Below are 23,690 nucleotides of genomic sequence, written 5' to 3' on the forward strand. Positions count from 1 at the left end.
GTCTAAGGGCCTTTCTATAAAGCTTTGTAACACTCTTTAATAAAAGGCTACCATGTTCCCAGACTGACTAAAGCCTACAGTCTTTCATAGGATAAAGGCAACAGTGTCTTTTAACTAAGACTGATGTTCAAAACTACAGTATGCTAGGCTCCAGTTAGGTCTTTGTTTATACTGAAACTCTTACTGATTTTCTGAGAAAGTTAAGAGCCATTTGAATCCAAACAGAATAAGCAAAGATGTACAGATGACATAAGTATAGTGAGAGAATGTACAAATAAAATGCCACAATAAACATGAAGGAGATGAATGTCAAATCAAAATTTGTCAGAGTTAACATAAATGTAAAAGGGCTAGTCCTCATATATACACAAAATCCATATAGTTGTACCTAACACCTGTAAAAAAAAAAAAAACTTATGGGAGAGGAGACTCATCAGTCGAAAAGGTAAGTGTTAGTACTAAAGTTGAAAGATGATTGGGTTTGAAGTCAGAAGGCCTGGAATAAAATTATATAATGCCACTTAATAGCTATGTCTTTGGACATATCACCTCCCTAATCTGGATCCATATTTGCAAAATAAAGGGGTTGTACTCTTAAGGTCTCTGCCAGCCCTAACATTCTTTAATTCAGATTAGGTTTTAAAGAGTTTCTTTTCATCATGCCTGCTAACCATAGGTATACCCAAATGTTCTGTCCTGGACTCTCCTCCCCTTTCCTTCTATGTATTTCACTCAACAGCTGCCATGAACTCAGTTATCATCTCCATGCAGATGATTCCCACATCTCCAATTTGTCCAGCTATAAACTCTCTCTTTACCTCCTGTGTCACATCTCCAGCTCTCTATTGGACATCTCAAACTGGATGCCTTATTGACCTCTTAAACATAACATAACCAAAACTCTTTATCTTTCCCCCTAAATCTTCTACTCTTCCTGAAACTAAGCTATTTTTTTTGAGACTCACAACCTAGCGTCATCTTCGTCTCCTCACCCACCATATTCAATCAACTCAAAGTCATCCAGTGTTGTGTATAAGGCAAGTCAACAAGTGTGTATTAAGCTTTTACTGTGTGCTATGCATTGTGCTAAGTGCTGGAGATACAAAGAAAGGCAGTCTCAAAGAGAAGGCACTAACCTCTTTCTACTTTTCCATTCTTCTTACATCTTATTCTCCTTTACAAATTCTGTGATCCAGTAACACTGCTCTCCTTGCTATTCCTTGCACGTAACACTCCATCTCCCAATTCCATGTATTTTTATTGGCTATTTCTCCTGCCTAGATTGGCCTTTACCCTCATATTCATCTTCTAACTTCCCTGTCTTCCCTCAAAACTCAGTTCAAATCCCAGCTTCTATTCCCAGTCTTCCTTAATCTTTTTTTTTTCTTTTTGGAGGGCAATTGGGGTTAAGTGACTTGCCCAAAGTCACATGACTAGTAAGTGTGTCAAGTGTCTGAGGTCTCATTTGAACTCAGGTCCTCCTTGACTCCAGGGCCAGTGGTCTATTCACTGTGCCACCTAGCTGCCCCCAGTCCTCCTTAATCTTAATGCCTTCCCCCTGAGATTGTCTCCAATTTATCCTGTACTCTTCTGGAATTCTCTGGTTGATATTTAAAGTAAAGATGTGCTTTTAGTTATTATTGACAGTAATGAAGAGTAATATCATATTGAAAGTTTTGAATCTTACTATCGCATGACTAGGACAACCCTAATATTGATTAATATTGAAGGGCTTTTTTTCTTGGATAGGCTTTTAGTATTTAGAACCAGATAGGATATAGCAGAGCATCTAGTCTGACCACCTTCATTTTGTAGATGGGAAAATTGAAGCTCAGAAAGTTAAAGTGACTTACTAAAGGTCAGTAAGAGTAGTTAGAGCAGGATCAGGAAAAAGGATAAGAAGGGATCTGGACTATAACTGTGAAAGGAAATGGGGTAAAAACCAGAAGCTGAGAAATCACGTTTTAGGACCCAGTAGAGAGAATGTGGAAAAGTTTATTTCTGCAGTCATTAAGATATCTAGAAATTATCTTGAAACAACTAATGGAGAATCATATTCAGATTATAACACTGGTAACATTCTAACGCTTGCTAGAAAAGCATATCTTTTAACTTATTGTTTCGTCTTATTTCCAGGCCATTCTATGAAGTTCTCACAGCATCCTTTTCAAAGTGTTTCTGAGGCCTTATATCCAAAAACACTAACCAGAGATACTGGGCATCATCTCTTAGCATTGGAGCAGCTTCAAGGCAAGCTTATAACCCAGGTAACATAGTTCATTTAAAGAACTGACTTTTTTGATCAAGATGTTCTAATGTTGAATAATCAAGGCTAGAATAACTTAGATTCCTTTATATTTATCACAGCCTTTTGCTCTGCCTAAGGACATCATCTTTTAGCTTTGGAATTGCTACCTATTATATAATCTTATTCATCTACATATAACAAATCTAGAAATAGGGAGAAAACAGATCTGTGCTTGCCATTTTGCAGATGAGCAGAGACATGAATGAGAAATTGATTTGTTTCATCCATGTACCAGCTATTTCTGATACTGGATAATCAACTGCCCTTCTGTATTCTTTCATCCTGGCTGTTTCTTCTCTCTCTCTCTATCACACATTTACACTTCTTTTTTTCCAGCCTAATGAAAATGCTATTAGACACAAATTCTTCTCTTAATTATTCAGACATTGACCTAGATTGATTAAATAAGTTATGTAGATAGTCTCATGTCACAGAGTTAATATACACTGACCAATAGGGACCCAAGTTGGCCCTCCTAGCAGTGATATATTTAGATAGATAAGATCTGGGATCTGGAAAACTCTATTTCACACATTCAAGGAAGACTTTAATATCTGTGATTTTCACCTTTGGGCAAAGCCAGAAAAGGGCTTTGGGTAGCCACACAACCTTCTATTCTCCCATTTCAAAGGAACTATTGGGATAGAATTACATCTGTATTCTATGTATGAAATATTTGCAGTCAAGGACTATGGTCAGTGGTTATTTTGGTAAACAACCAGCTTACCCACAAAAAAAATTTATTTAAAGATCCACCATATTTGGTAGACTCTTAAGGAGCCAAAGCATTTGTGACGTTTGTATTGACAAGCCAGCCAGATTGAATCTGAGCCCCTTCATGGAGGCAAGATGAATCTTATATACAGAAAGACTGTGGGAGGGATCTAGGGGGTGGTCTAGTAGTCTGGAGTGATGGGAGGAGGGGTCCAGGGAAGATTTTGATGAGACTGGGGTGACTAGAGGTCAGATTCTCAGAAACTAAATTAAGGAAGGGAAATAGCTGTAGGCTACCTGGAGTTAACAGACAATGGAGGGCTAGGCTAGGTTAAGGGTATTTTGATAGTATATAGCATGAGAAGCAGCCAGATTGATAGGGGAAGGCATTTGGCCTCTGGGGAACACCAGATCAAGTAGGAAGATTCAAGGGGGTTCCCAGAGCCTATACCCCCTCAGTGGGAGTAGGTGGGAGCAAGGGCATGGTTAAAGGGACTAGCCTTGGATATGAGAAGGTATGCTTCTTATTAATTCCCAGACTTTTTGTGTTCTATAGTTATTTTGAATGGAATTTGTAAAGGGTAAGGGGTACTGTTTAGGGATGTTACATATATGGTTTTGTGATTATGTAGGAATTACAATAGAAGTCCTCTGGGTTCCTTTTAATGCTTAGTTTATATTGCTGTGATTTTAGGGCAGTATGTTCATGGCCAAATATCTCTGTAAACTTAACAAATATTGAGACTAGATTCCTAACTTGACCCTGTTTTTGATGATGTGCTTAAAATTATCTAACCTGTGTTTGAAGTTGTTGTTGTTATTGTTTAGTCATTTTTCAATTGTATCCAACTTTTTGTGACACCATTTGGGGTTTTCTTGGCAAAGATACTGGAGTCATTTGCCATTTCCTTTTCCAACTCATTTTAAAGATGAGCAAACAGGGCTAAGTGACTTGCCCAGGGTCACACAGCTAGTAAGTGTCTGAGGTCAGATTTTAACTCAGGAAGAGGAGTCTTCCTGACTCCAGGCCTGGCAGTCTGTCCATTGTGCCACCTACCTACCCTCTGATTATTGCCATGTAATGTAGACTACCATACTTAATTTTTCTAGAAGTATAAGCTGGTGTCTCTGAAATGAAGCCAGCTTCTTAAGGGACTCAGGCTAGTAATAATCTACAGATAACTCTTTAACCTAGTGTTTTTACCAAATTCTTTGCTGCTTGGATAGTTAGGGATTTTAGTTTTTATATGCTGACCCTAAAACATTCATTTCACTGATTTCACCAAACCTGCTGAGACTTCCAACTGTTGTGATTCTAAATATCTGTAAGCCAATCTTTCATCTCATCCCTTCCCAAACATAATGATAATACATTGAAATCTCTGCTCTATCCATTTCCTCTGTGTGTGTGTGTGTGTATGTGTGTTGTGTTGGACTTAGTACTTTCCATTCTTTCCTCTCTTAGAAGTATTGTAAAGAATAATGAAATAAGATTTGTGCAGCTTGTTAAATTACCAAGCAAGCAGTAAAGGTAAGGGACCAGAAACATGCGAGAAATGGTACTTAGTGGTTTCCAGATCAAACAGTTCCCTGACCATGGAAATTCAGAGACAGCTTTTTTTCTAATAGTAGGAAAGACTTTATGTTCTGAATGTTGAATAAAACACAGAGTACCTGTTTCTTTTGTATTGATTCTTTTTTATGGCAGGAGCTACAATATGCCCAGCAAGACTATTTCTCTAGATTACCTGAAAATACCTCAGAAACTTTAGCCAGAAATGATGCTCCAAGCAACTTTGGGGAACTAAATTTGCCTCCTGCTCAGGTACAGTAGCAGTTTGTTAATTTAACACCATAGAAGTCTGTATTACAATTTAACATAGAAAATTTGGTGATCCTGTTATTTACCTCCAAAAAAAAAGTCTACACCTAAGATTTGGAGATGGAAGATGATGGGGGAAATGGCAATAGATTATATAGGGAATCTGATCAAGATCAATGACCAGAAACCCTACGATTCAGTCTGGAAGGAATTCACTAGGCCCAAGCAAACTTTGAAGTCAGGATTGTAAAAGTTTATTGTTATGCTTTACAGTGGGCAAGGGTCCTCAGGGAACCTGCAAACTTAAAGAAGACATAGGTATAGTTTTTAAGGAGTCATGACAGTAAATCAGATGTCAATTATGCTAACTAGGTGAATAAGGGTAGGATTAGGGAGGAGTTAAGGAATGGTCAGTGCTTAAAGGAACATTCACTTTTAATATCTACTGTGCAGGTGTATTGCCCACAATTCACTGGGAAATAGCCCGAGGGGGACTACCTGGAGGTGGTTTTAGGCTTGAAATGTCATAAGTCAGCTAGCAATCAGGGCTGACTGAGAAGTGCTTTGTCTGCCCCCATCAGTGTCATGTTCGACAAGATGGATGTTGGGAACCAAGGCTAACAGAGACTCAGTATGTGTATAATTGGCTAAGGAGTTAACCTATAGCTAGTGCATTGAAGGATTCATAGATGCAGCTGGCCATTATACTAGGGGGAGATAATATTTGCCTAAGCTAAAATGTTTATAGATGGTTTAGTGAAGGATTCATAGGTGTAGCTCGTTATTGTTCCAAGCAGAGATAAACAATTCATGAATTGTTGCTGGGTAGAGTGCTGGCAGGGGGAAGGAGACAGAGTTAATACTCTGAGACTGGGAAGAGGGAAATGTGATTTTACCAACTGGTTTTACAAATTGATTTTACAAACTGATGTTACAAACTGATATTACAGACATGGATCCCAAGCACCCCATCATTTTACAGACATAGATCCCAATCACCCCATCAGAAGAGACCTTAATCTAGTCCAGTCCCCTCATTTTGCGTATAAGCAAACTGAGGCTTAGAGAGCTTATGTTGTTGAGGTTTGGGGTTTAGGGGTGCTTGAGACCCCAAAATACCAACACTCCAGGTCCTGCCAAATGAATTCTACTCAAGCCTTCTCTCAGCCAACGTAAAACAAAATTTATTAAAGATTCACCATAATGGGTAGACTTTTAAGGAGCCAAAGCATTTGTGATGCTTGTATTGATAAGCAGGAGAGAACAATCTGCTGAAGACTTGAGTCTGAGCTAGATTGAATCTGAGCCCCTTCTTGGAGGCAAGAAGGATCTTATATAGAGAAAGATTGTGGGAGGGATTTTAGAGGTGGTCTAGTAGTCTGGGAGGAGGGGGCATCTAGGGAGGATCTTGAAGGGACTGGAATCAGACTCCAGGAACCTAGAGAATAGTATTAAGGGTGGGAAGTAGCTGAAGCCTACCAGGAAATGACAGACAATGGAGGGCTAGGCTAGTCTTTAAACTGTCCCTTTAAGGAACAGATTTGGGTATAGATATTTTAATAGGATCTAGGGTGGGAAGTACTCAGACAGTGGAGGGCTAGTATTTTGGAATAGTGATAATGGAAGGTTTATGACCTGGGGAACACCAGATCAAGTGGGAAGATTCAAGGCGGTTCCCAGAGACTATACCCCATCCTTATGACCCTCTACTTTCACCAGAGTAGTAAGTGACAGATCTGGGATCCGTATCGAAATCCTGATTCCAAATATGTTCTTTCTACTACATCACATTAAACTTCAACAAGTTCATTTCCAAAAAGATGATAGAAGTTGTTTAATAATTCATTGACCTTGAGTTGCTGAGAACACATAATGATAAAACACTTTATTCAGAATTCTGTTTATCAGACAGAATTGGTGACAAGATACTTGTACACTTAGCTAACCAATGACAACTAGCCGTAGGAACTAAAAGGCCTGAACAGAAAAAATAAAATAAGAGACAGTTTCATCTAGAATAGTAGAAAGAGGCTAAGACTAGATGATTAAGTCAGACTGCTCCATGCATCAAGAGCTTTAGAAGAAAAAAGATTCATCATTGCACATGAAGTCAAACTTGATGTATTGGTTAATTTTGCTGAACTGCTTTTTTTCTTCAAGATTTTTGATTCTTTGTTACAAGGATGGTTCAGGAGGTAGTATCCATATATTAAAAAATCTAAGATTAGGGGCGGCTAGGTGGCACAGTGAACAGAGCACTGGCCCTAGAGTCAGGAGGACCTGAGTCCAAATCCGATCTCAGACACTTAACACAAAACTAGCCGTGTGACCTTGGGCAAGCCACTTAACCCCAATTGCCCTACCTTCCCCCTCCAAAAAGCAAAAAAACAACAAACAAACAAAGATTAGATAAAAATTGAAGTTGTCAATAACGTTTTTTTTTTTTTCAGGTTCCCTCAGTTTGGTTTAATTATTTATTTGGTATTTTATTTTTCCCCAGTTACATGTAAAAACTATTTTTAACATTTATTTTTAAAACTTTGAGTTTTAAATTCTCTCCCTTCCACCCTCACCATTGTGATGGCAAGCAGTTCAATATAGGTTCTACAAGTATAGTCCTGCAAAACATTTCTATATTAGTCATGTTGTGAAAGAAAATATAGACAAAAACACATCAAGAAACATTTAGAAACGTTTGCTTCAATTTGTATTCAGACATTTATCAGTCTTTGGGGATAGATAGCATTTTTTCCTCATAAGTCCTTCAGAATTGTCTTGGATCATTATATTGTTGAGAATAGCTAAGTCATTCACACCTGGTCATCCAACAGTATTACTGTTACTTTGTAAATAGTACATTTCACTTAGCATCAGCCCATGCAAATCTTTCCAGGTTTTCCTGAGAGTATCCTGCTAACCATTTTTTATAGCACAATAATATTCCATCACAATCACATACCATAATTTGTTCAGCTATTCCCCAATTAATGGGCTTCCCCTTAACTTCTAATTCTTTATCCCCAGAAAAGAGCTGCTATAAATATTTTTGTACACATAGGTAATTTTTCTTTTTGTTTTTAATCTCTTTTGGGATACAGACCTAGTAATTGTATTGTTAGGTCAAAGGGTGTTCAGACCCTTCCATGGTCTGAAACCAATTCATATTTTTCTTGGGGCTTTGGATGTAGGAGCTTTGACTTTTATCTTCTTTCTGAGTGTGTAGTTTGGTCTTCTTTGTCACCATAGTAACTTTCTGTGGTCAGAATTTGTTGACAACTTCAACATTGTCATTTTCCTTTTCTGTCCTATTAGCCAATCTAATAGGTATGAGGTAGTACCTCAGAATTTTTTTCATTTGCATTTCTCCAATCAGTAGTGAGTTAGAGCATTTTTTCATATGACTATGGAAAGCTTTGATTACTTCATCTGAAAACTGATCATATCTTTTGATCATTTATAAATTGGAGAATGGCTCTTACTTTTATAAATTTGACTCAGTTCTCTATATGTTTGAAAAATGAGGCCTTTGGGGGCGGCTAGGTGGCGCAGTGAGTAAAGCCCTGGAGTCGGGAGGACCCAAGTTCCGTTCCGGCCTGAGACACTTAACACCCACACAAAAATACTAGCCGTGTAACCTTGGGCAAGTTACTTAACCCCAATTGCCCTCCAAAAGGCAAAAAAAAAAAAAAAAAGGGGGCCTTTATCAGAGAAACTTGCTTCAAAATTCTTTTCACAGTTACTGATGCTAACTATATTTCCCCCCATCCTAGTTCTCCATGTTTATTCTACTTTCTCTCCTTTCACTCTGTCCCTCCTCAAAAGTGTTTTGGTGGGGCAGCTAGGTGATGCAGTGAAAAGAGCACGGGCCCTGGAGTCAGAAGGACTGAGTTCAAATCTGGGCTCAGACACTTAACACAAAAACTAGCTGTGTGACCTTGGGCAAGTCACTTAATCCCAATTATCCTCCCAAAAAAGCAAAAAAAAAAAAGGTGTTTTGCTTCTGACTGTCGCCTCCCCCAATCTGCCTTCCTTTCTATCATCCTTCCTTTCTTTTCTCCCCTTCCTCTCCTACTTTGTTGTAGGGTAATATAGATTTCTATACCCAATTGAGTGTGTATGTTATTACCTCTTTGAGCCAATTCTGATGAGAGTAAGGTTTATTCACTCCTCTGTATCTCCCTTCTTCCCTCTATTGTAAAAACTTTTTCTTGCCTCTTTTGAGATAATTTACCCTATTCCACCTGACCCTTTCACCTAGTAAATTCCTCTCTCACCCCTTAATTTTATTTTTTTAGATATCATCCCATCATATTCAACCCACACTTGCACCCTCTGTCTATATAAAGTCCTTCTTACTGCCCTAATAATGAGAAAGTTCTTATGAGTTACAAGTATCATCTCCCCATGTAGGAATGTAAAAAGTTTGACCTTATTAAGTTCCTTATGATTTCCCTTTCTTGTTTTAATTCTTTATGCTTCTCTTGAGTCTTGAATTTGAAAATAAAATATTCTTTTCAGTTCTGGGCTTTCCATCAAGAATGCTTGAAAGTCTTCTATTTCATTGAATATTCATTTTTTTCCCCTCATGGATTATACTTAGTTTTTCTGGGTAGGTGACTCTTGGTGGTAATCCTAGCTCTTTTGCCCTCCAGAATACCATATTCCAAGTCCTCCAGTCCTTTAATGTAGAAGCTGCTAAAATCTTGTGTTATCCTGTCTGTGGCTCCATATTTGAATTGTTTCTTTCTGGCTGCTTATAGTATTTTCTCCTTGACCTGGGAGCTCTGGAATTTAGCTGTAATATTCCTGGGAGTTTTCATTTTGGGAATCTCTTTAAGGAGGTGATCAGTAGATTCTTTTGATGTCTGTTTTACCCTCTGGTTCCAAAATATTGAGTCAGTTTTCCCTGATAATTTCTTGAAAGATGATATCTAGGTTCTTTTCAGATCATGACTTTCAGGTAGTTCAATAATTTTAAAATTATTTCTCCTGGATATATTTTGCAGGTCAGTTGTTTTTCCAGTGAGGTATTTCACATTATCTTCTATTTTTTTTCATTCTTTTGGCTTTGTTTTATTGTTTCTTAATTTCTCATAAAGTCCTTAGCTTCCAGTTGCCCAATTCTAATTTTTAAGGAACTATTTCTTCAGTGAGCTTTTGTACCTCCTTTTCCATTTGGCCAATTCTTCTTCTTAAGTGTATTTTTCTTCATTGAATTTTTGTGCCACTTTTTCAGTTTGGCAAATTCTACTTTTTAAGGCATTCTCTTCATCATTGGCTTTTTGGACCTCTTTTACCATGTGGCCTTAGTCTGTTTTTTAACATGTTATTTTTTTTAGTATTTTTTTGTATCTCCATTACTAAGCTATTGACACATTTTTAATGATTTTTTTTTTTGCTTTTTGGAGGGCAATTGGGGTTAAGTGACTTGCCCAAAGTCATACAGCTAGTAAGTGTGTCAAGTGTCTGAGGCCAGATTTGAACTCAGATCCTCCTAAGTCCAGAGCAGGTACTCTATTCACTGCGCCACCTAGCTGCCCCTTTAATGATTTTCTTATATCACTCTCATTTCTCTTCCCATTTTTTTCTCTACCTCTCTTACTTGATTGTCTAAACCCTTTTTGAGCCCTTCCATGGTCTGAAACCAATTCATATTTTTCTTGGGGCTTTGGATGTAGGAGCTTTGACTTTTATCTTCTTTCTGAGTGTGTAGTTTGGTCTTCTTTGTCACCATAGTAATTTTCTGTGGTCAGAATTTGTTTTCTGTTGTTTGCTTATTTTCCAAACCTATTTCTTGACTTTTAACTCTTACCCACAGGAGAGCCAGAAAACAATGTTTTATCAGGAAGAAACAGAAAGGGTGTAAGAAATAGTAGACTTGAGGCAGCTAGGTGGCGCAGTGAATAGAGCACGGGCCCTGGAGTCAGGAGGACCTGAGTTCAAATTCAGCCTCAGACACTTGACACACTTACTAGCAGTGTGACTTTGGGCAAGTCACTTAACCCCAATTGCCCTCCAAAAAGCAAAAAAAAAAAAATAGTAGACTTGACTTGACTTTTAACTCTTTGTTAAAGTAGGGCTTTGCTTCCAAGAGTATAGGGAACACTGTCCCAGGCTTCAGGGGTTTTGTGCAGCTGTTTTCAGAGATATTTCTAAGGACCTATAAGTTTTCAGTTCTTCCAAGGTGGTATGGTCTAAGGAGAGATGTGCTTATTACTCTCCTGACTGTACTCTGGTCTGTGAGTGACCACAAGAACTCTTTTCTGCCCTAGACCTGTGACAAAGGTCCTTGTTCCACTGTGGCCACAAACTCTGGTGACTTAGTACTCTTCCTTGTCCCGAGACTGCCACCCAGAAATGCAGGCCAGATCCAAGGATGGGCAAAGCAACAGAGTCTGCCTTGGTGCTAGCAAAGAGACCCCTATAATCTCCTTCTAACCAACTGTTCAACCCCCTTACCATCTGTGGGTTGAGGGCTTTGGAAGAAGTCACTGCCACTTCTGACTCAGTGACTCCTAAGGCCTGTTCCTAGTTTGCTGGGGATTTTGTGCTGACTCTACCTGCCTGTGTGAACTGTGTTTCACTCTCACCAAGGTGAGACAGACTTTTCCTGCTTTCTAAGTTTTCTTTTGCTGGAAAATTATTTCACCTGTCCTCCTCCAGGAATTGTTTCATGACATTATTTAAAGGTGTTCAGAGGGTTTTTTGAGGAGAGCTCAAGCAAGTCACTGCCTTTTCTCTGCCAACTTGGCTCCTATTTTTTTTTAAATCAGGTCAAAAAAGAAAGAGAAAAGGTGTTTGCTCTTACCCACAGGAAAGAGACCCAGAAAACAATGTTCTATCAGAAAGAAACAGAAAGGGAATAATGAAAGGTATAAGAAATAGCACATAATTGGGCTAAAATAAAATTTAGTGATTAAAAGACAAAGCCATTAGCCAATATTGACTTTTGAACTTTGGTCGATCAAAAATAAGGAGAAACCTACATGTATTTATCATCCTCTCTCTGCATTGCATTTCCTTGTAAATATAGAAAATAGCCAAATTCTTAGGCCTTATTCAGTACTACATAGGACCCAATGAGGCCTTTCCTAAATAGATGTCCCCTTTCTTTCTAAGCAGAATCACTTTTTTCTGTACTGGAACACACACACACACACACACACACACACACACACACACACAGTCTGACCTTCCCCCATACAGAATAAAGAATTATTTAAAATAGTGTTTTGTTTTGGTGTGTTCTGACAGGTGAGGGTAGACATGGTTTTGTATGATTCAGAGAAATTGAGCCCATTCTTGGAGTTAAAAAGGTTTTCTTAGCTTTAGATATGGTCTCCATACTTGAATAAGATCACTTCTCTCCTCCCCTGATAACTCAGACCCATCATTAGACTGCTTCACAAACCAGTATCTTTTCCAGAGTTTCCTGAACTAGTGGACCTTGAAATACTAATACACTGTAACTGTCTTGAAAAATGCTTCTGCTCAATCTGATTTTTGAGGTAGATGCTATGTGGAGATCCGAATCCACAAAGAGCAGCTTTTCAGCAGGCTGGAAAAATTAAAAAAATAACTTCCACACTGTAGGTACTTAACATATGAATTGAAATGAATTTGTTCAAGTGGCTTCAAATTTAGCTACAGATATACTCTACTTAATAAAATCATACTGTGTGGTCAAAAATACATGTTTAGTTAATAATCAGTATCTGCTTCATTTGTGTCAGAATTTCTATGAAATAAATATTCACTATATACCTAAGTTAGAAGTAACTGTGCCCTAAAAAGCATGCTGAAATGAGAAGTTTCTTTGTGATTAGGAAAGGGGTAATTAGGCCTTCTTTCAACTCCACAGTGTTTAGAAATTGATTTCCCTAAACTTTCTAAATCACAGAAGAATTGCCTTGCTGCATTGGTGGAAGGAGTTTCTATACCAGGAGTTTGAATTGTTGGTGCAGATGCCTACACACATGCCCACCCCAAAAATTACTATTTATTTCCTTTAATCTGCAGTCTTTCTCCTTTTCTCCATGTTTATTCAAGCAGAAAGATCTTTTCATTCCTTCCAAAATATATCAAATCTAAATAAGATATTGGGTCTAAATTTCAGGAACTACTCTTTGATTTAACCCCCCCTAAAGCCCAAATGTTCCTCAAAGAATTAGAGATCAACAATTCAATTAACTTAAACTTTTATTAAATAACTATTATATGCAAGACTCTATTGAAATTCTATTCTGATGCCCTATTGTGTGACCAAAAAGCTATGCTGATAAAGCTCTAGGCAGTCCTACTGAACTGGAATAACTTCCAATTTAGTTATGAATTATATGCCTCTCATCTCGAGACTATTCTAGAAATGTTTGTAGGATCTTATCATTAAAGAAAGGATTGACAACTAAATAGTGTTTTTAACCCCAGTAACACCTAATGGGGAGGGAGGAATGGAGGAGATAAATATGAAGTCACAGAAAAATGCCTATCCTCATTAGCCTTCCGGAATTCACTACTGAAATCTCTAGTTTTCCCTTCTTTTCTATTTTCCTTCCCCTTTATCAAGAAGTTCCTGGGATGTGGGAGCCTTGTTGCTTTCTGGAGTTCTTCAGGGATCATTAGGTCTTTTCTAACTTTCATAGATCCAACTTAATACTTCCATGAGGATTAGTAAATCGGCTCAGGAGAAGGAAAACAGATCTCCAGTGCCAACTGAGGCCCAAGAGCTACATGAAGAAAATAAGCACTATACCCAAAGATCATCATCTCAGGCTGGCAGCTCCCTCCAGGATATATGGCAAATATTGGATCTGGGATCTAGTCCTTCTGGCTTCACCTCTCAAGATGACTCCATTCTAGGTAAGAAAAAATAGTGATCTGCACAGAGTGGGCAGTCAGTAAAGTTTAATGTTGAGGATGATAATGAAGATTATATTGTTTCAGAGGCTATTACAGAAACAAGTAAATGTAATGTTTTCTTCTACTTTATAAGATTATACAAGTTAGAGCTAGGAGAGATCATCTAGTTCAGTACCTCATTTTACAGATAAGAAAACTGAGGCCCTGAAAGAGTAAACAATTTGCTCAAGGTGACAGGTGACAGGGAATAAGTAGGAGAACTGGGATTCAAATCACAGATATTTTTTTCTCCGCAACCATGATGCTTCTGTTTATAAGGTTTTGGATTGTTATTATTGTATTTTTTTAATAATAGCCCTGCACCTCCCTTTTATTGCTTGAACATTAGCAATATCAAATGGGAAGTAAGGCCCAAAGATCAGGGAAGGTCCCTCTCTTCTGCAGTGCCATCTAGCACTTTGGTATGCACATGAATATTAATGTACATTGTTTAAAACAGAGATCTTTTATACAGGCATTGGGATAGAGAAATCTATCTTGCCCTACAAGAAAATAAGGGGGAAGTGAAGGGGTGATAGAAGGGAGGACAGACTGAGGGAAGGGGTAATCAGAATGCATGCCATCTTGGGATGGGGAAAGGGGAGAGATGGGGAGAAAATTTGGAACTCAAAATCTTGTGGAAATGAATGTTGAAAACTAAAAAAAAAATAAGTTAATTTTAAAAAACAGATCTTTAACTGAATTATAAACAGTAGTCATTTCTCCATAATCAGGTTATATGCTATAATTTGTACAATGCTTTCTCCTTGTGAAAGGTAAATACCTATCCCTGTATCAGTGAAATTCCATCTAGCCTGAATAGCATAAGTAGCTCATGCCCTTACACTAAAGATGCAGTCAGGCTCCAATTTGCACTGGGCCTTTTCTTGTTAGACTTTTTTTCTACTCTCACTTAGATCATGCTTTTGGTAGATACAGCATATAAATTGACATCCTAGCTCAGAAATGATAGATAAGCAGTAGATGGGTTGAAATACATGAGCAAAGCCCCCGAAAGGACCCAACTTAAGAAGAGAAGGAGAGATATATATTAGAACTACAGATGATAAGACAGAAAGATGGAGGAGGGGGAAATGAAAGCTCTTTGGGGTCAGATGGAGCCATAAAAACAGTACATGAGTTGAAGAAATGACTGATATTTAAACTGAATGTTTACATGTGTCCTATGCCTAGTTCATCTGGCAGGTTTGGACATCAGACTATTATTCTGTGTTGTTGTCCTGCGTTCCTGACTGTAAGTCAAACATTTGTATTTATTTAGGCCAGGCGTTGTCAGTGACTTGAGAAACAGAGGTTGTGATTGGCTGTCAGGAGCTCATGGAAGGTCAGCTGACAGTACTGTTGCTGTTTCAAGCTGTCAGCTGTACTGCAAAGTTTCAACACAGTTTCCTAACCCTCAGCAACTTCCATTCAGATTAGAGACATTAACTACAAATTTTTAGAATAAACCAGAAATCAGTGATAAAGAAAGCATCACAAAGGCATGAAACTTGTAAAATCTAAGAGAAGGGAAGCACTCAGAAGGAAAGGCTCTTTTGCTCTGGTTCTTTGGGCCTTCGTCTCAGGTGTGATACTTGCCAGTTCTAGAAGTATCCTAGAAGTAAGGACCCTGGAAGGATATCTCTGAGCTCTTTGCAGCAATGCTAATGCAGCAGCCAGCAGCTGGTGTTAATGCCCTATATTGGGCTTCTGCTAAAACCATCTGGTAGATGTCACTTTTTTTAATAGTATTTTTTTCCAATTACATGTAAAGACAATTTTTACATTGCTTTTTAATAAAATTTTTTAAGTTCCAAATTGTCTCCCCCCCCCTTCTTAGGATGGTAAACAATTTGATACAGGTTATAGATATGCAATCATGTAAAACATATTTCCATATTAGGTTGTGAAAGAAGAAACAGTTTGCAAAAAAGAATTACAGTTTTATATCAGCAATGCAATATTCACAATGCCTATGGCAATTATAGATATGCTGATGTGGTTATCAATCACAAAATATATCAGGCTTTCTATATGGGCGATAAAGCTGGAACATTTATTAAAATACCAAAAGACTGAGTCCCAAAACCAGAAAGTCAAAGCCATCAGAGTAGTTATGAAATTGGCACAGGTAGATGAAGTAGAAAGCACCCACATTCTCAAGCCTTTAAAACAGAACAAACTACCTCAGGCAAAGGTCCTCCTCTCCCCACTCACAGCAACCACCCAGCATCCAGGAAGTGTGCTCCCAGCAGCTCTGGCCCCAGCAGGAGTCCTTAGCAGAAATTCTGGCTGACTCAAAAAGGGGCTCGCGCTTCCGCTGCCGCTGCCTCTGCTGCTGCTGCCACCATCGCCGCCACTGCTAGCCACCGCAGGAACTCTAGCTTGGCTTCTGCTTCCTCTTGCTCCACCTCTTCCTGCTACGTCAGCAAGTCCAATGGGGCATGGAAGATCTTTAAATCCTATAACCTTTACAAGTCTGCAAAAGGAAAAAGAACACAAAAAATAATAAAGAAAGTGAAAAGAGTATGTTTCTTTCTGCATCCAGACTCCATCAGTCTTTCTCTGGATGTGGATAGCATTTTCTAGTTGATCATTGCACAGTGTTGCTATACTGTGTACAACGTTCTTATTGGTTCTGCTCATTTCAGTTTTCATCTGTTCATCTGTCTTTCAAAGTTTTTCTGAAAGATATCTGCCTGCTTGTCATTTCTTATAGCACAATAGTATTCCATTACATTCATATGCCAGTTTATTCAGCTATTCCCCAATTGATGGGCATCACCTCAAGTTGTTTACCACCACAGAAAGAGCTACTACAAATATTTTTGTGGATGTAGATCCTTTTCCCTTTTTTTATGTTCGCTTTGGGATACAGACCTATTAGTGGTGTTGCTGGATCAAAGGGTAAGCACAGTTTGATTGCCCTTTGGATATAGTTCCAAATTGCTCTTTGGAATGGTTCACAACTCTACCAACAGTGCATTAGTGGTCCACTTTTCCCACATCCTCTCCAACATTTATCATTTTCCTTCTCTGTCATATTAGCCAATCTGATAAGTGTGAAGTGGTACCTAAGAATTGTTATAATTTGTATTTCTCTAATTAATAGTGAGCAAATGTCACTTCTTAAGGAGGAAGAGTAGATCATTGGAGAGGTAGATGTAGAAGGAGAAGATCTAGGCTCAACTCCCAGCTTGTATGACATTAGGCAATTCTTTTACCCTTTCTGAAAAATGAGGAGATTGGGCTAGATGATATCTAAGGCCTCTTTCATTTCTAATTCTATGATCCCATGATATTCAACTGGCAAATGTCCTAACGTAAATAACCCTATTCCAATTCCAGGAGATATCACTACAAATCTGGGGATAGGTAGTGCTTGAGATTTTTTTATAATAACCCTATTATTTCCATGAAAGTTTAGACATGATCTAAACGCAGGGGTGGGGAACCTGTGGCCTCAAGGCCACATGTGACCTTCTAGGTCCTCAAGTGTGGCCCTTTAAAAGATTCCAGACTTCACAGAACAAATTCCAATTTCTTTGAACAACTCTCCCTCTCTAAATTCTAGAGGGAATCTCCAGAGTGAAGAAGAGTATGGGAAAGTTCTGACTTCCGGAGTATCTTTAAGTAGTATCCCTAGTAAGGAATCCATCAGTTGTGGAATGACTAAAATAAGTTATGTTTTATGAATGTGATAGAACACTGTTGTATTGTAAGAAATGATAAAGGGGATTGTTTCAGAGAAACCTGGGAAGACTTAAAAGAATTGATGCAAAATGAAGTGGACAGAACCAGGAGAACAATTTACATAATAAAAGCAATATTGTAAGAATAATTAACTGTGAAAAACTTAGTAACTCTGATCAACACAATGACTCACCATACCTGGAAAAGACTTATAATGAAAAATATTATATACCTCCTGATAGAGAAGTGATGGATTCAGAATGCAGATTGAAGCTTTTTTTCTCTTCCTTTTTTTTCAAAACATGACTAATATAGAAATTTTTTTTCATGATTTCATATTTATAATGGGTTTTGTACTTCTTGCCTTCTCAATGGGTTGGGGAGGGAGAGAATTTAGAACTAAAAATAAAATTGAATTAGAAAAAAAATAAATGCGGTATCTTTAAAATATGAAGGAAAAAAAATGTCCCTAGGAGATGCTGAGAGACCCATTGTGATAGCTTCTCTTATTCCTCAGGTCAGTACCTCTCCTTTATTTCCAGAAGAGCTAGCCTGGCTCCATATTTCTTAAACTAAGATTGAGGTTTTTCCAGGATATAACAAAGGAATATTAAAGGAGGCTATAGTTACAGCATTTAATTATGCTCCTAGGAGGTGGTAGGAATGTAAGGCTTAACATTCATCAACCAAAGGGTCATATACCAGACTTTCTCAGTGGCCCACAGAAAATATCCTATTGTTATAGAACCCCAGTGTCTGAGAATGAGCTAGGTTTATTGGATGGAGAGCTGGCATCCAAGTCAGGAAGATCAGAGTTCAAATCTTCCCTTTGACACACACTGACTTTGTTATACTTGGCAAGTTATTTAACCTCACCTATATCTCAACTCTAAAACTCTAAGTTTGTAGCTTGTTTGCATTGATAGAGGTAGTTTCATTACCAAGAATTCCCACACCAATGAATTCACAGGTTCAAAAAAAAAGAAATGACTGAAAATGAATTTTTTCCTCTTTTACACTTCCCTGGAAGTGTCACAGTCAGCTAGAGTAATTGGTAAAAAATCAGCGTTTCACTGCAATAATCTCTCTTAGAATTTCAGTACTTGTGGTATTTTAGGTCCAGTAGTGTTTTGAACAATATGGCATGGTAGAAGCAATCCCCTTCCCCCATGAAAGGTAGCTTAGTTTTTCCTTAAAAGGTATTGAGACCTTAAGAGTTGTTTGGTTTAGGGGACTAAAGGCTTACATTCTTGAAGTAATTTCTTTATCTACTGAATACCATACAACTTCAAAGAGTTCTAGGGGTATTCTGACTGATGAGGGATGGCTATAGGTTCAGCAGGAACTCTGATCTTTATCTAAGACCAGAAAGCCCTCGATTCAGTCTTGAAAGAATTCAGCCCAAGCCAACTTGGAGTCAGAGTTGTAAGAATTTATTGTATGCTTTACAGTGGGCAAGGGTCCTTAGGAGACCTGCAAGTTTATTGTTAGGCTATACAGTGGGCAAGAGTCCTTTAGGGGACCTGCAACCTAAAAGGGGTAGAATTAAGGTTTTTATAGAATAATCCATAGTAGAACCCATGCCAGTTATGCCAACTAGGTGATTAAGAGTGGGATTAGGGAGGAGTTAAGGTGGGGCCAGTGTTTAAAGGGACATGCACTTTTAATGTAACTGTGCAGCCTTATTGCCCATAATTCACTGAGAAAAAAGCCCAAGGGGGGGTGCTACCTGGAGGTGTGGTTTTAGGCTTGAAATGTCACTAAATCAGCTAGCGATCAAGGGCTGACTGAGTAGGGCCCAGTCTGCCACCCATCAGTGTCATGTTTGACAAGATTGATGTCTGGGAACCAAGGCTAACAGAGACTCAGTATGTGGATACTTGGCTAAGGAGTTAACCCAAAGATAGGGTCCTGAAGGATTCATGGAGGCAGCCAAGGAGTCAACCTAGAGATAGGGTACCAAAGGATTCATGGAGGCAGCAGGACACTATACAAGGGGGAGATAATAGTTGCCTAAGCTGGAATGTTTATAGATATTTTTGTGAAGGTTTCACAGGTGTAGCTTGTCACTGTTTGAAGCTGAGATAAACAATTCATGAGTTGTTGCTGGGCAGAGTTAATGATCTGAGACTGGGGGGGAGGGGAGGGAAGTGTGATTTTACAAACTGGTTTTACAACTTGGTTTTACAGACCCATGTTACAAATTGGTATTACAAATTGATGTTACAAATATAGATCCCAAGAACGACATCATTACTGATGTTACAAATTGGTATTACAAATTGATGTTACAGATATAGATCCCAAGCACCCCATCATGACTATTGACTGGAATCAAGATAGGCAACTCAGGCAGGGGAACTTCTCTCAGCTGAATCAGTTTGAGGTGTCTTCAGAATTTTCTTCTTTTATGACTAAATTGGTCCCTCTGTTAACTGTTGATTGGCTTACAATAAAGGTGTTAAGCTCACTGGGCAAACTGCCTGCAAAATTCTAGAGCTCCCCAGAGCCAGATTAAAATCTAGTTGGGAAATGTTTAACAAAATAATAATACAATACAACATAGATAATGCTAATTTGTGGTTTTCTAAGTCAATATGTAAGCTAGAGGGATCCATTTCTGTTTGATTTTGAGGCGTTTCACTTAATAAGAGTCTCATCTTGTTTCATTTTCAAACCTAAACTACCAGAGAACTAGCTGGAATCAGGACTACCCTAGAATGTATTAAGAGAAAGAAATAGGAAATATACCATCAACTGTTAATGAAGGAAGAAGATGATTTAATGCTTTGGTTTGGGTTGTGTTTTTTTTTCAATTTGGCAATATAATGACCAAATAAGAGTCAAAACAAGATTTGTGAGTTACGGGGCAGAGTCAAGATGGCAGAGGAGAAACATGACCTCCAAGCAGCTCTGGCTTCCACCTTCCCCAATCAATGTAAAAAGGGGACTCTGAACAAACTTTGGAGCTGCAGAACCCATAAAATGACACAGAGAAGCTAACTGCCTCCCCACACACACACTCCCCCCTGAGGAGAGCCTGGTAGGCCAGCAGGAATCAGCCAGTGCAGCGCTCTGGGAGCAGAGGGTAAGCTGGAGGTTTTAGCCCTAGGGTGGGTCTGACCAGCTGCCAGCTGGAGGGACTCCAGATCAGCAGCAGCTGTGGCCATCTCCAGAATTATCAACACATAGATGCTAAGGACAAAGTGAGAGGTCAGTGCAGTCTGGACTTTGGGACCCAGTAAGTGGGAGGGCTTTTGCCCTCGGGGTGAGAAGCCGCTGAGACGCCCAGCAAAGCCAGGCAGCACCATGTGGCAGCTTCAGCTCCTGGCCTGCAGAGTGTAGGGGGAACCAAGCAAACAGTCTGAGGGGTAATTGCTCTTGCTTTAACCTGCTTGGATCTGGATTGCAGTCTAGGGTGGAGGTCCTGGGGTGCATGACCAGCTTGCCAGAGTGTGTGGAGGCCTCAGAGAGGGCACCCATCTAAATCCGGCAGCTGAGAAAACCCCAGCATTTGGGACGACATCTCCCCTGTCTGGTGGCAGAGTCCTACTGTGGCAAAAAGCCCAGGGGTCAAGTGACTGAGGGGCGACATGACCAGGCAAAGGAAACAAAGCAGACAGAAGATTCCAACATTAGATTCCTATTCTGGGGACAAAAAGGAGCAAAGCATGGAACAGGAGGAAGACAGTGAAGTCAGAACTCCTGCACCAAAAGCTTCAAAGGAAAATACAAGCTGGTTACAGGCCATAGAGGATTTTAGGAAGCAGATAAGAGAAGTGGAGGAAAAATTGGGAAGAGAAATGAGAACGATGCAAGAAAATTATGAAATGAGAGTCAACAGCATGACTGAGGAAAATAACACCTTAAAAAATAGACTGACTCAAATGGCAAAAGAGGCTCAGAAAGGCAATGAGGAGAAGAATGCCTTAAAAAGTCGAATTTGCCAGATGGAAAAAGAATCTCAAAAGCTCAATGAAGAGAATCATTGCTTCAGAATTAGATTGGAGCAAATGGAAGCTAATGACTTTATGAGAAATCAAGATGCTGTTAAACAGATCCAAACGAATGAAAGAATAGAAGGCAATGGGAAATATCTCATGGGAAAAACCACTGACCTGGAAAATAGATCCAGGAGAGATAATTTAAAAATTATTGGACTACCTGAAAGCCATGACCAAAGTAAGAACCTAGAAATCATCCTCCAGGAAGTTCTCAAAGAAAACTGCCCTGATGTTTTAGTACCAGAGGGCAAAATAGAGGTTGAAAGAATCCACCGATCACCTCCTGAAAAACATCCCAAAAAGAAAACTCCTAGGAATATTACAGCCAGGTTCTGGAATTCCCAGATTAAGGAAAGAATATTACAAGCAGCCAGGAAGAAACAATTTGAATATTGTGGAAACACAATCAGGATAACACAGGATCTGGCAGCTTCTATACTGAGGGATCGAAGGGCTTGGAATATGACATTACGGAGGTCAGAGGATCTGGGATTAAAACCAAGAGTCACCTACCCAGCAAAACTGAGTATCATGTTTCAGGGGAAGATATGGTCATTCAGTGGAATAGAGGACTTTCAAGCATTCATGATTAAAAAAAAAAGAGTTGAATAGAAAATTTGACATTGAGATACAAGAAGCAAGAGAAGCATGAGAAGGTAAACAGGGAAAAGAAATCATAAGCCACTTATCAAAGTTGAACTATTAACATTCCTACATGGAAAAACAATCGTTGTAACTGATGAAACTTTTCTCAGTATGAAAACAATTGAAGGGAATAGAAATATATATCTCTATATATGAGGGTATATGGGCATATGAATACATATGTGAATGTGTGTATATATGTTTACAGGTATACATAGATAGAGGGCACGGGACCAATTTAACTGAAAGGGATGATATTTAAAAGGTGAAATTAAGAGGTGAGAGAGGATTATAATGAGAGGAGACGGGGAGAGACAGAATGGGGTAAACTGTCTCATATAGAAGAGGCAAGGGAACATGGCTACAATGGAGGGGAAGAATAGGAAGGCAAAAGGGAATGGGTAAACCCTATTCCCATTGAATTTGGCTTGGGGAAGGAATGCAATACACACTAAATAGGGTATCTCACCCTACAGGAGAGTAGGGGGAAGGGGATGAGAGAGGGGATGATGGAAGGGAGGACAAGCTGGGGGGGAGGGAAGTTGGAAGCACCCACTTTTGAAAAGGGATGGGATCAAAGTAAAGAATAGAACAAGTGGGAAGTGGGATAGGAGGGAGGGAAATATAGTCAGTCTTTTACAATATATCTGCTATGTTATTGTTTTGTATTAGCTACACATGTACAACCTATACTGAACTGCTTATCTTCCCAGTAAGGGTAGGTGACAAGGGAGGAAGGGAATGAATTTGGAATTCAAAGTTTTAAAATCAAATGTTTAAATATGTATGCTATTATTAATACTATTTTACATGTGATTGGGAAATAAGATATACAGGCACTGGGGCATAGAGGTCCACCATGCCCTACTGGAAAAGTCGAAAGGGGTATGGGAAAAAATATGGGAGAGAGCAGATTGGAGGAGAGGATATCCTGTGGGACTGCTATTTTGGGGTGGTGGGTAGGAGAAAAAATGGGGAGAAAATTTGTAACTCAAAATCTGGCAGAAATGAATGATGTAAATCAGAAAAAAAATAAAATAGATTAAGCTAAAAAAGAGATTTGTGAGTTACAGAGACAAGTTACAAAAATCACATAACTGCATTATTTTCAATAGATTTTGACTAATAATCAGGATCATACATTTGAGGATTCTGCTTTAATTCATGTTTGTCTCAGATGGCAGTTATTCTGTCTTCATATATTTGGAGGGTTATCCTGTGGAAAATGAACTAGACTTACTCCTTTTGGCCCCAGATAGTAAAGTAGAATTTTAATATCTCCAAGTTTGAAAGTTTCTAGTTACTCCTGTAATCATGAACCCTGGACAACTAACTTAGTGATTCTTCTTCTTCATTGTTGGACATCATATTAAAACATTCCTTTGTCAAAGTTAGCATGGCAATTAAACCTTAAAAATGCTAAGAAATGCAGTGTGCTATCGTGAATAAGTAAGCGAATAAAACACTTATTAAGCACTTAGTATGTGCAGCCCGCGCTAAGCCCTGGGGTACGTATCACATGAGAAGTTAGGCCGTCAGGAAGCTCCCAGTCTAGCGCGAAGGAAGTTGTTGGTTCGTTGCTTTCTTGTGTGAGGTTTCAGCTGCA

At 38.8% G+C, this 23,690-nt stretch overlaps 1 protein-coding gene across 4 annotated transcripts in view; it reads left to right on the forward strand.

The window, feature by feature from the left end:
* Nucleotides 1-23,690, forward strand: part of CCDC57 (coiled-coil domain containing 57) — a 340,926-nt gene that overhangs the window by 240,624 nt on the left and 76,612 nt on the right. For 3 of the 4 annotated variants that reach the window (XM_069063980.1, XM_069063979.1, XM_069063983.1), the window contains 3 exons: nucleotides 2,137-2,267; nucleotides 4,731-4,847; nucleotides 13,487-13,703. In XM_069063980.1, the coding sequence (XP_068920081.1) occupies nucleotides 2,137-2,267; nucleotides 4,731-4,847; nucleotides 13,487-13,703 (465 nt within the window). The remainder of the gene's footprint in view (nucleotides 1-2,136; nucleotides 2,268-4,730; nucleotides 4,848-13,486; nucleotides 13,704-23,690) is intronic. The other variant, XM_069063981.1, reaches the window with a different exon arrangement.

The sequence above is a fragment of the Petaurus breviceps genome, unplaced genomic scaffold, assembly GCF_028583685.1.
Source record: "Petaurus breviceps papuanus isolate PSGF00001 unplaced genomic scaffold, PetGlider_PUasm1.0 90617, whole genome shotgun sequence".
Taxonomy (NCBI): Eukaryota; Metazoa; Chordata; class Mammalia; order Diprotodontia; family Petauridae; genus Petaurus; species Petaurus breviceps.